The 11,646-nt window shown below is 42.4% G+C and overlaps 1 protein-coding gene across 1 annotated transcript; it reads left to right on the top strand.

Annotated features, from left to right (window-relative positions):
• Positions 1-6,482: 6,482 nt before the first annotated feature.
• On the top strand, positions 6,483-8,562 carry LOC124648717 (protein Rf1, mitochondrial-like). The gene has a single exon (XM_047188432.1). It carries the CDS (start codon positions 6,483-6,485, stop codon positions 8,415-8,417), a length of 1,935 nt encoding a protein of 644 aa, XP_047044388.1. The 3' UTR covers positions 8,418-8,562.
• Positions 8,563-11,646: the final 3,084 nt, after the last annotated feature.

Raw genomic sequence — 11,646 nt, 5'->3', positions numbered from 1 at the left:
ATAAGGCGTCATTGTTTTTTCGTGTTTTTTTCTTTGATCAAGAATTACTCCAAATATATAAAAATTATTGGTATAAAATTAGTATCATTAGAAAGTGTTTTTCAATAAAAATCCAATGATACTAATTACATATAATATAATCAAAATTTTGTTGTTCAATTTTTTCGATCAAAGTTCGTTTCGAAATGCGTGTGCGCCTTATTTAATGAAACGGAGGTAGTACTAAGTTTGTCCAAATGTGTAGAAGGGAATATCGGTTATAACAATCTATATCTATACCTAATAATAAATGAGCTAACGTTTCCTTGGTTTCGTCCGTCGTAATGCGCTTTGGTCCATCATACTTTACGCTTTCGTTCGTGTGTACCAAAAGGTAGGATATGTCTTCCGTTTGTACCAAAAGGTAGGATATGCCTTAGTGGAAGGTATGGATCCATACGGACATACGGCAAATCGGCAACCACGGCTCCGGCCAGTCCGTGCTGGACTCTGCCTCACATGTCGCTGATCGATCGTTTCCTTCAATAAAAGGAAACTGATCAATCGTATGCTACCGTCTTATCCTCCAATTACGGACTTTGAATAGAGTACGCACCTCTCATGAGATATAGTTAGCCTTTCTTACGTTGTTATGTACTGTAATAGTGTAATTGTAATTGTAATCTGATTCGTTTGGGAAACCGATCCACAATCCCTGCACTATATATATGCCTACTCCTATCAATGAGGAGTCGAGGACAATCGCCGCCGCTCCTGGAATTGTCGCCGTTCTGCTGCCGGCCGAGCGCTGGGTCCAAGGTGTGGTCGGACGGTGCCGAAGAAGTGGTGACCAGAGGCAGCATGCCCGCGTGGACGCGTGGTGCCCATGAGGTGCGGTGAGCGCGCGAGTGGAGGACGCGACCAAAGCACGCCGGCGCCAGATCGACGGTCGCTTGACGCCGAGAAGCTTGCTCAATCCGATCCTCCTCAAGACATTACGTGATCAGCATGTCGCCGTTGAACAAGAGGAGGCGGTGTGGATAGGCTCGGCGCCGACACCGCCGAGATGCGAGCACCATGCATGGCAACGTTACCACGATGTGCACCGGCACCGTCGTGCACCTGTAGCTCGCGCTCCTCAGACCCCAAGAGCAAGATTTGGTGATTTCTTCTATATTTGACCTTCATGAGCGATATGTGATCGAAAATGCGGCTAGACTTTTGCTGGGATCCGCATGTCAAGCATCAAGGAGATGCAGTGGATGGTCGACTTCACAGCCGAGCATGGTGTGACGGCAGACGTCGAGGTGAACACGGCCATGAACACGTCAAGGTACCCGCAAAAAAAAGCCACATCAAGGGAGCGTCTGGCCAAGGAAGATGTCAGAACCCGTCCTGTCATCTACGTCAGCAACAACTTTAGCTCCATGGCCTCAACGCGCGATGGCGACTTGCTCGGTCTGCATGCCGTGTCGTGGAACCCGGTGACTGTTGCTCCGGCCTTGCCGTCTTTAGTTTCTGCTCCGGACGTGTAGCACCATACTCCTGGCCCCAATCTGTTGTTATTGTGGTGTTTCTGATGTCAGCTGTTCTGGGCATGCAAGATCCTAAATGTGTTGATCTTATAAGCACTATGATGCTAGAACAAAGGAGCCTAATTATGCTACGAAGGATAGGATAAACGTTGGGCACGATTTGCTTCTCACAGAGGTTTCCTAGGAACCTACTTATCCTTAAAGCTATGCTCGTAGATTCACAGTTGTTTCTTCTGAAGTAGCACATTTTTTTGTCAGTATCTTGCATTTGCAGCTTGTTGATTGATACATGCATGTATGTTGTATTGCTGTCAAACAATTTCTATTTTACCTAGGCAAGAGGGTTTACTGCATTTGATTCAGAGTTCTAATTGTTAGTAAAGATTTGTTATTCCGTTGTAACATGTATGAGTGGGTGGTTTGAGAACATGTATATCAAATTGTTGCTTGGTTTAGGTGCCCTTCAAAGTGATGCTAAATAGGTGCTGATGAAATGCCACTGCCACAAACAGTTTGGGAGCGGAGCACGTGATATATCACCCGTACAGCGGGTGAAAAAGTCTATCTAATTTTTCTTCTCGGTTATACAGTTGCAAGTAAAGAAAATTTATTGATAATTTCATGCTAGCCGCCGACGTATGGTCTGGCATAAAGTTGAAGGTAAAAAGTAGTGAGGTAGCGCCATTGCCACTACACCAACTATTTGGTGGAAGTGAGCACGTGATATGTCACCAGTTAAATTTTTTAACTAGAGTGTGTGAACAAGTCTATCTAATTTTTTCTTCTCGGTCATAAAATTGTAGGTAAAGAAAATTTATTGGCAATTTCATGCTCGCCGCCGAGGTATGGTCTAGCATAAAGTTATAGGTAAAAAGTAGTTGTCAATAATTCGTTGCCACAATGATGTATTCATCTTCTTCAGCTTACTTTACTCTGGAAAAAGGATGCGAAGTTGGTCGCATAGTGGAGTGGCGTGGCTACGAAAATATATGGCTTTGCTGGCGCTAACACACGCGGTTGGCTCACAGAGAAGCCAGTGGATGGTGCGTTGGACACACTAAAGTTAAATTGTTTTGTGTATGTCGCGGCTTTATCAAGAACAACTCAGTTTGTAATGAAGATTTGTCTCTCCCGTTGCAACGCATGGGCATGTTTCCTAGTATTTAATAAACATATTATGGAAATACATCTTATAGTGAATCTATTGGTGTCATTTTGATATTGTAGAACTTTGTAATTTTTTATATACATTTGGTCCAAGTTCACATCCTCTGAATTTTGGCTAAATTTATGCGCAACGTATTATTAAACTGAAAGAGTAGTTTGTAAACACTGTATTGCTAATTTCTTAGACGACCGTGGAATGATAAGAACCATCTGATATGAAATAGTGCAGGTATACCTGCAAAAGAAATCGATTGAATGTCTAAGAATGTCAGCTTCAAAAATACTACTTTTAGTTTGACTGAACTATGGTCACTCCCTTTGCTTAAGGTATAGGAACTTGCACAAAACTATTAAAAAAAAATAGAGGTACGAGGTTTACTTTTCAGAGAGAATACATTACTTATAAAGAGAAGGTCTCATGACCCAGCTTTATATATAAAGCAACACCACCGATCATCAAGGTTTTACAACACACACTCACGTCAATGCTATCACAGCGCCTACAAAAATCACAAAGACAAGTTCAGGATCTGCACCCATTTCGAAAAAAAAGGATCTGCACCCGGAGCAGATAGTAGCGCAGAAAAGATGATACATAAGCCCTGAAGCGGGTCGAATAAGCTATCTAAGCCTCAAATCTAGTCCTCGTGTGAAACCTCCTGACCTCATTCAACGCCACGTGCCCACGTCCAGCAGCGCCTTGTCCCTCTATCTGATCAGAATCCTCCACGACTACATATGAAGCAACATATGAAAGAAAGCCTCAACCGTGTTGCCGATCAGTTTCCCTTCAATAGTTAACTTATTCCTAATATTCCAAAGAGACCAGCAAAGGACTGCAAAGGTGAACCAAACTAATCTACGAAGGGGCCCCAGCATACCCTGCGCAAGGGTGATGAACTCGTCGGCCCATACCGGGTTCCAATCACAATGTAGGAGTTCCTGAACCACTGCCCACATAAAACTGGCCATGGGACAAGAGAAGAAGATATGGTTGCAGTTCTCGACCTCCCCACATAAAGAGCAAAGGTTATTTGAAGGGCCATGACGCTTTGACACCTGTTCACTAATGAGCTGCCAGAGGAACACATTGATCTTAGGCGGGACTCTGGTCCGCCAAACCTCCTTGAAGTGTGTGACCGCTGCACCCTACAATAGCCTGCAATAAACCGAGCGGATGGAGGTCTCCAGATACAAGAGATCTTGTCATTATGGTCCTCCAAAGGGAGCGCCTAGATCTCTCGGCACATGTAGCGAATGCTTGCCAAAACCTTATATATATGTTGCTTTATGGTAAGTGGGCCTCTTTCCAGTAAAAACACGGTGATAACGTGTGACTCCCCTAACTCCAAAACATCTATATAGGCAATTTCAAGAGCTTACTCATATATTGCCCCATACCTAAAAACTGTTTTTTTAGGTGGGGGCAAATAAAAACAGCTCCAAGAGCTTAGAAATGTGTGGTCCCTTCCAAAAAAAAGGTACTTACCCATATTTTGCTAGCACATACCCATATGTGGGTAAGACCAAGTCCATTACCCATATATTTTTTACTACCAGTCTAAATTGCGACAAGAGTATTGGATGGTGGTACATACACAGGAGTCAGGAGCAGCGATTTCCAATCTACAATGCAACATTTCATGAGTTGAAAGCATATTTTCCAATATGAAGGCACATGATTTTCTCATGGTCTAAGGACTTGTACATAACATAAAAACTTGATAATACTACTAAGAACGTGTGACAAACCATCTCATAGTATATCATAGAGATTGGATCGGTCCAGTACCTTTATTCTGCTAACACTCTACTCTCATTATTATTGGCATCGTTGTTACATTAACTATGCCCAAGATCAGAAAAGCAGGATCATCAAACAACACATGAACTAGTCCTAGAAGCGTGAATAGGAACAACTTGTTGTTTATCTCTCTACACACGTGCTTGTGGGCATTTCTTGGACTCTCCTATTTGAGAACCACAAAAATATAGAATAAAGAGATAAACCGCAACAATGAACATGTAGTTATAAATAATCAATCATGTATTATTATTGCCTCTGGATCTATTGTGGATGGATCCTTTTTTCCTTTTCAGGGATAGGCAAATTTCTTAAACATGTTTAGCTAGTAACTAAATGAGATCCATGGAAAAATAGGACAAGACATTTCTGAACTCGGGTGTAGATGCTCCTAATTTAATAAAAAATCAAAAATAGCAAAAACATTCAAAAAAATCTGAAATTTTGGACAATGAACATGAACAAGTGTTCTATCTGCACACCAAAAATCTCCGGAAAAAAGACATATGTAGTGGTATGTGAAAAAAAAGATAAAGCAGAGTGATGTAAGAAACAAATCTAGATGTTCCAAACAGCACCACATTTTATCTTTTTTGCACAGACCAATATATTTTTTTTTCTCAGAGATTTTAGCAGTTAGGACACTTGTTTATGTTCATTGTCCAAAAAAATTAGAATTTTTTGAACTTTTTTGCTAATTTTCGATTTTTTTATTAAATCAGGAGCATCTACACCCGAGTTCAGAAATGTCTTGTCCTGGTTGATGTATAGCGACCACCCTTGTTTTTCTTGTAAAAGTTTTCCGTGGATTTTTTTATTGAAATTGACACTTGTTTTGGATAATAATTATCTTATGGATGACGGTTGTCTATTTTCTAGAATATGATTCCAGACTCCATTAGACTATGAAAATATTGATTGCACTCTTATTTAGTCGCTAGATTTGCCATGAGTTACATATTTGAACATCTGTGGCCATTGCCCCCTCAAATGTTGTCCCTCGAAGTATACTTCATCAAAATTACCTTAGTGAACAATAAAGTGTAAATAATATTTGTCAAAGGGAATTTCATTTGCTGAGATTTGTCTGATCGTGCAAATAGGATAAGCATTTGAAATCTCGAGATAGGTACCACTTGTTCTTGAGTTGCATGTAGTATTTATCTCGCTCCATTAGTTTAGACTACTGAAAAGGGTGGATAAATATTCCGCCTTTATGAGACACACAGATGTCAAACCTGGGGTTTTAACTCTGGTGGGTTGGGGATACAACCACCCTCCTAACCACCCAACATGAGGTTGGTTCTCTGAAAAGGGTGGATTTTCTACCATACTTGAAAGAGACATATGTTTATAAATACGGAAATTCAAAATGGATCCTGGCTATACACGCCCCTGCCTAAAAAACATTTGGAATGTCAAAGAGAAGCTAAAATTTCTTGCACGACTACATGTTTTACGTTCTCACAAAAGAAACTTCAGGAGAAGGAGACCTTGGAAAAACCAAATTAGCTGCTCTAACATTTTTTTTACAACATTCTTTGTTTTTTCCGTAAGTCACAACATATGTTTTTCTTCACGTAAAATTACAGACACGTTAAACACATACACACGTCCACAATAAAGAGATACTGGTACGTTACATCATCTGGGTACACGCCCCATCGCAGAGATCCAATTTCTGCTCAACTCGGCCGAAACCCATGACTCGCCTCAACTCGGCCGCTCCGGTGTCCCTCCTCCGGCGCTCCTCCTCCACTTCCACCTCGCCGCCCTCACGCCGAGCTCCCCACGTCGCCCTTGCCGCCGCCACGGAGCGCGTCCGTTCCGGGACGCTAAGCCCAGAGGATGCACACCACCTGTTCGACGAATTGCTGCGGCAGGCCTCTCCGGTCCCCGAGCGCGCCCTGAACGGCTTCCTCGCCGCCGTCGCCCGCGCGCCGGCCTCCCGCGCCTGCAGCGACGGCCTCTCGCTCGCCGTCGCCCTCTTCGACCGCATGCCCCTGGTGGCGCCGCCCACAGTCTGGACGTACAGCATCCTGCTCGACTGCTGCTGCCGCGCGGGGCAGCCAGACCTAGCGCTCGCCTTCTTCGGCCGCTTCCTCAGGGCGTGCCTCAAGGCAGACACCGTTCTCGTCAACACCCTCCTCAAGGTCCTCTGCCACGCAAAGCGGACAGACGAGGCTGTGGACGTGCTGCTTCACAGGATGCCGCATCTGGGCTGCGTGCCTGATGCCTTCTCATACAACACGGTTATCAAGGGTTTATGTGATGATAGCAGGAGCCAGCGTGCGCTCGACCTGCTTCTGATGATGGCGAAACAAGAAGGTGGCTGCTCCCCTAACGTGGTGTCATATACCACGGTCATCCATGGATTCTTAAAGGAGGGTAAATTCAGCACAGCAAGCAACCTATTCCATGAAATGGTACAGCATGGCGTTGTTCCTGATGTCATGACATATAGCTCCATGATTGATGTGTTGTGCAAGCGTGGAAGAAGCAAAGAAGCTAGACAAATTCTGGATTGCGCGGTTGCCAAGGGTCTCAAACCTAATGTCGTGGCATACTCTACCATGCTTCATGGGTACGCTACAGAAGGATGCCTTGTTGATATGAATAATCTTTACAACTTGATGGTAGGAGAAGGTATTGTACCTGACCTATATGTTTTCAACATATTGATCAATGCACATGCCAAGTGTGGATTGGTGGATGAGGCCTTTCTTATCTTTCAAGACATACAGAAACAGGGAGTGAAACCGAATGCTGTAACCTATGCATCCATGATAGATGCATTTTGCAGAAAGGGTAGGATGAATGATGCTATTCAACAATTCAACCAGATGATTAATATTGGGGTACAACCGAATGTACAGACTTATGGGTGCCTTGTTCAGGGTTATTGTACACATGGTGATTTAGTGAGGGCTAAAGAATTGGTTCATGAAATGATGGGAAAAGGCATCCGTTGTCCTGGCGTCGTGTTCTTTAACTCGATAATAAACAACCTATGCAAAGAAGGAAGGGCAGCAGATGCACAAGATATCTTTGACTTTATGAAACATATAGGTGAGAAGCCCGATGTTATCACATTCAATTCACTGATTGATGGATACTGCTTAGTTGGCAAGATGCAGAAAGCATCCAGAGTATGTGATGATATGGTATCGGTTGGCATTGAGCCTAATGCAATTACGTACAATACACTTATTGATGGATACTTTAAAGCTGGAATGTTGGATGCTGCATTGACTCTATTCAGAGAAATGTCAGGTATGGCAGCTAAACCGGATACTCTTACTTATAACATCATAATGGATGGGTTATTTAAGGCTGGTAGAACCGTTGCTGCAAAGGAAAAGTTCCATGAGATGGTCAAAAGTGGAGTGAGATTGTCCATTCGTACATACAATATAATTCTCAGTGGGCTTTGCAAAAATGGTTGTGCAGATGAAGCAATAATGTTGTTTGAGAAATTGCGAGCAATGAACCTTAAGTTTGATATTATAACTCTCACTATTATAATTGATGCAATGTTTAATGTTGGGAGAATAGAGCAAGCTAAGAATTTGTTTGCTGCAATACCAACCAAGGGATTGGCACGTAATGTTGTAACCTACACTACGATGATGTCAAACCTTATAGAAAAAGGGTTGGCAGAAGAAGCTGACAGTATATATTCATCAATGGAGACAAGTGGTTGTGCTTCCGACTCGCGTATGTTAAATATTATCATCAGAAAGTTATTTCAAAAAGATGAAATAGTCAGGGCCATAAATTATATGTCCATACTTGATGGGAAAAGCATGTCGCTTGAAGCTTCAACTATTTCCCAGTTGATATCTCTTTTTTCAAGGAAAGGGATATACCATAAGCACAAAGATTTTCTCCCAGGAAGGTACCAGTTTTTGGAAGGAGACATCCACAGTTGATATGATACATTCTATCTGAACTTAAACCCTCAAAAGGCACACTGTCAGAGAAGAAATGATTCCTGAAGATGAACCTGCTGCAACAGGGGAAGTGGTTGACACCAAGGCTGATGGCGTTTCTTTGGTCAAGCAGGAGGATTCTGAGCTGGAGGAGATTCTTTCGGATTATTTGGGTTACTAGCAAAAGTGCCCGTGCGTTGCACCGGTTGAACAAATAATCAAACGATGTAAAAGGATTATCATTGTTGACATTTCTTCTCTTTGTCATCATCGTCACATTTTCTCATATTTACATAATTTGTACCTAATAGGATTAGATTCTAGACCGAACCTTTGCACTGACTTGTAATACCGCAAACTGGTTATATTGGTGTGCCCCATTCTGAATTTTTTTTAAGATATCAATTCGAGTGAATTTATAATTAGTACAAGCATAATATTTTGCTAATCGCTCCAAAATTTAGAAGAAAAAAACATCTTTACAACTCAAAATTTACATGAATGTATGCCTTTATCCTCAAACCCTATTTTGTTATACCGAACACAATGATGAAGTGTTAAATTATCGTACATTTACTTTGTGGGTCTTACATCGTACAATCATTTTTTACGTATATCACTATAACAATTCGGTTAATACCCTAATTAGATTTGGTTGTGATTTTTTTTTACATCATTATGAAGTCATTCCATCATTGCATTGCATGTTTTTACATGCATTTAAAATTCCTATTAAAATTTGCAAACCCTATTTTGTTATACTGTGTTTTATAAACCCCTCTTCCTTATTCATATCTTAAATAAAACTAAAATAATAATATTGTTTTGGATATTTGAAGCACTTTTAAAATCTGTCACGAAGTTTTGCAGAAAAACCGAAAATATATGTCCTTTTATTTTTCCTCAAACCCCCTTTTCTTTCTTCCTTCCTTTTGTTTTTCTATAAATCAGTGGAAAAAAGAAAGAAAAAATAAGAAGAAAATGCCCCAGCTAGATTGTCTTTTCTCAGCGCCGCCACACGAGAGTCTCTCCTCTCGCTACGCGGTGAGCGGCCATGCTCCGGGTCCGTCGTCTTGGCCGGGCGCTCGGTCGCACGCCGCCAACCAAGCTGTGCTCTTCTGCGGGCGTTCTCCTACTGTGCCCCCTGGATTTGCTTGGCCACATAGGCAAATCGCTCGTGCCCTCGCACAGCTCTTCCGTGAGAAACGCCACCAACTTCTCCTCTGTGTGCGCGTCGCCTAGGGCGTCCTCATTGCCAAGCCGGTCTCCTCCTCATCCGGCCGCTAGCGCGGGCATAGCCTGGGGCGGGTTCGACGTTTCCACCTAGCTGGAGGCCCGGGCCAGACATATCCGCTCAAACTCGCTCCAGACCCCGAGATTTCCAGGAATTCCCCTTCCGCTCTTCTATGCATCTCCCTCTTTTCCCAAAATCGTCTGAGACTTCCTTCTGTTGTTCTCTGGTCTCTGTCTCGGCCCGCAGACCTTCCTTCCTCACTCTCTGACAACATCACATCTTGGACCAAACTGCGGCTATTTGTTCTCGGGGACGGCTTGCAGATTCCAGAAAACTAACCTATTTAAACCAGACGGAGTCGGTTGAATTTAGCGATGTGGGATTATTTCGAGCACAAAATATCCATCGTATCATGCAGCCTTTGGATGGGACGGTGACAATGAATTTGCACTCGCGTGCTTTGGAATCAGGCCCATCAACACAGCCACATGGCCCAGGTATGTATGAGCGGACAGTTCGGAGCCCCACAGACGAAGCCTTCACATCGACGATCGAACCGTTTTTCAGCAATGAATCTTTATTTTGACTTATCGGTGGCAAATCCTGTAATATTTTCTGATTGGCGCTAGCAATTCAGGGGTAGGATTGGAAATACAAATGTCGGACCAAGTCACCACAGGTGCGGAACGAGAACAGAATCGAAACGTTTTTCACTTACCCGTGGCGGTGGTGGGTTATTTGCTGTGGGGTGGGAGGGCAAAACGGTCCAAAAAAAAGCATTGACGAAACTTTTTGGCAGAAACCTTAGCTCCTTTATTATTAGGTATAGATTTTCCAGCTGAAAGAGAGTTAAGTTATGCAGACCTGACTTTAAATACAAGTGTTTTATGTGGTAGCAACTGATGAACTTTGACCCATCCAGACTAGCTAGATAGATGTGCAGCCTCTGGTGTACATAGATCTTGCACTGGAGCTGTACAGCCTCTCCTCTACCCTCTAGCCCAATAAGGGTGGACTCAGTTTGCTTGTCCAGTAGTTTCGTGAAGAGCTTGTAGTATCTGCTTCCTTGCCCGTAGTTCATGGGAATGTGCTTCGTGTTTTTCTTTCTGGCCATTTTAGTTGCCATATTCAATCTCACATGTTTTATTTTGCGCGAAATTCTGTTTTGTTGTTACAGTAGCACAATTCACTAATATTTCCCTTAATGCCAAAATGTTCTCATCTTATACTATAGCGTTCTAAAAAGATTTCCTGCTATTTTGTCGCTAGCATGTTACACGGGTTTAGTTTCTTGTCTGTGAATAGGCCGTCAGTTTCTGCAGCTCCGGTGATGTAAATGTTGCAGTCCTAGGCAAACACAAATGGTTAAAAGTTCAGAGCAAGCTGAGCATTGGTGACATAGAAAAGAAAAACTATATATCAGATAAATGTAGGATTTCTAACAACTTGGCAAATTTGTTACTATATACCATATGTCACGAGTGTGGTGGTATCACCAATCATTCATGCAATTTTAGTATGCAGCTCATAAAAAGGGAAATAGGAGATATTCGTGCATCATTACTTGGTGCAGAAATGTAAATTGTTCTTGTTTATGACGTGCCAAGGAAATAGGTAGTATGACTTGTAACTTGACATTTTATTTCTTCTCCATTAGACTTAAACATGGTTCCAGTCATCCAGTGGCTAAATTACACATCTCAGTAGTATTGCTTATGAAAGCTCACAGACAATTAAGCCCATATAAAATGTGTGTCCTAGGAAATGTACTCCACAATGTTACTTGAAGCGTTTCTTGCCTGCACTTCTGAAGAAGCATGTAAGTTTTGGCTCTGCGCGTTAGTAGGAGCTGTGCAGAGATATAGCATTGTAGCTCTGTTCTTCTACAACTTTATTTGGTCTTCATGTACTTAAGTTTCCTATTTCATTGATGATTTGAAGCATCCATTACGAGGAAAGGATTTGTGGTTGGTTTGATGTGCACATTAGATGCAC

The sequence above is a fragment of the Lolium rigidum genome, chromosome 4 (genome assembly GCF_022539505.1).
Source record: "Lolium rigidum isolate FL_2022 chromosome 4, APGP_CSIRO_Lrig_0.1, whole genome shotgun sequence".
Lineage (NCBI taxonomy): Eukaryota > Viridiplantae > Streptophyta > Magnoliopsida > Poales > Poaceae > Lolium > Lolium rigidum.
This window is presented reverse-complemented; position numbering and strand designations above follow the sequence as displayed.

Bases quoted from the DNA above. Each gene is read 5' to 3' on its own strand.
- LOC124648717 (XM_047188432.1), top strand. From the start codon at position 6,483: ATGCCCCTGGTGGCGCCGCCCACAGTCTGGACGTACAGCATCCTGCTC.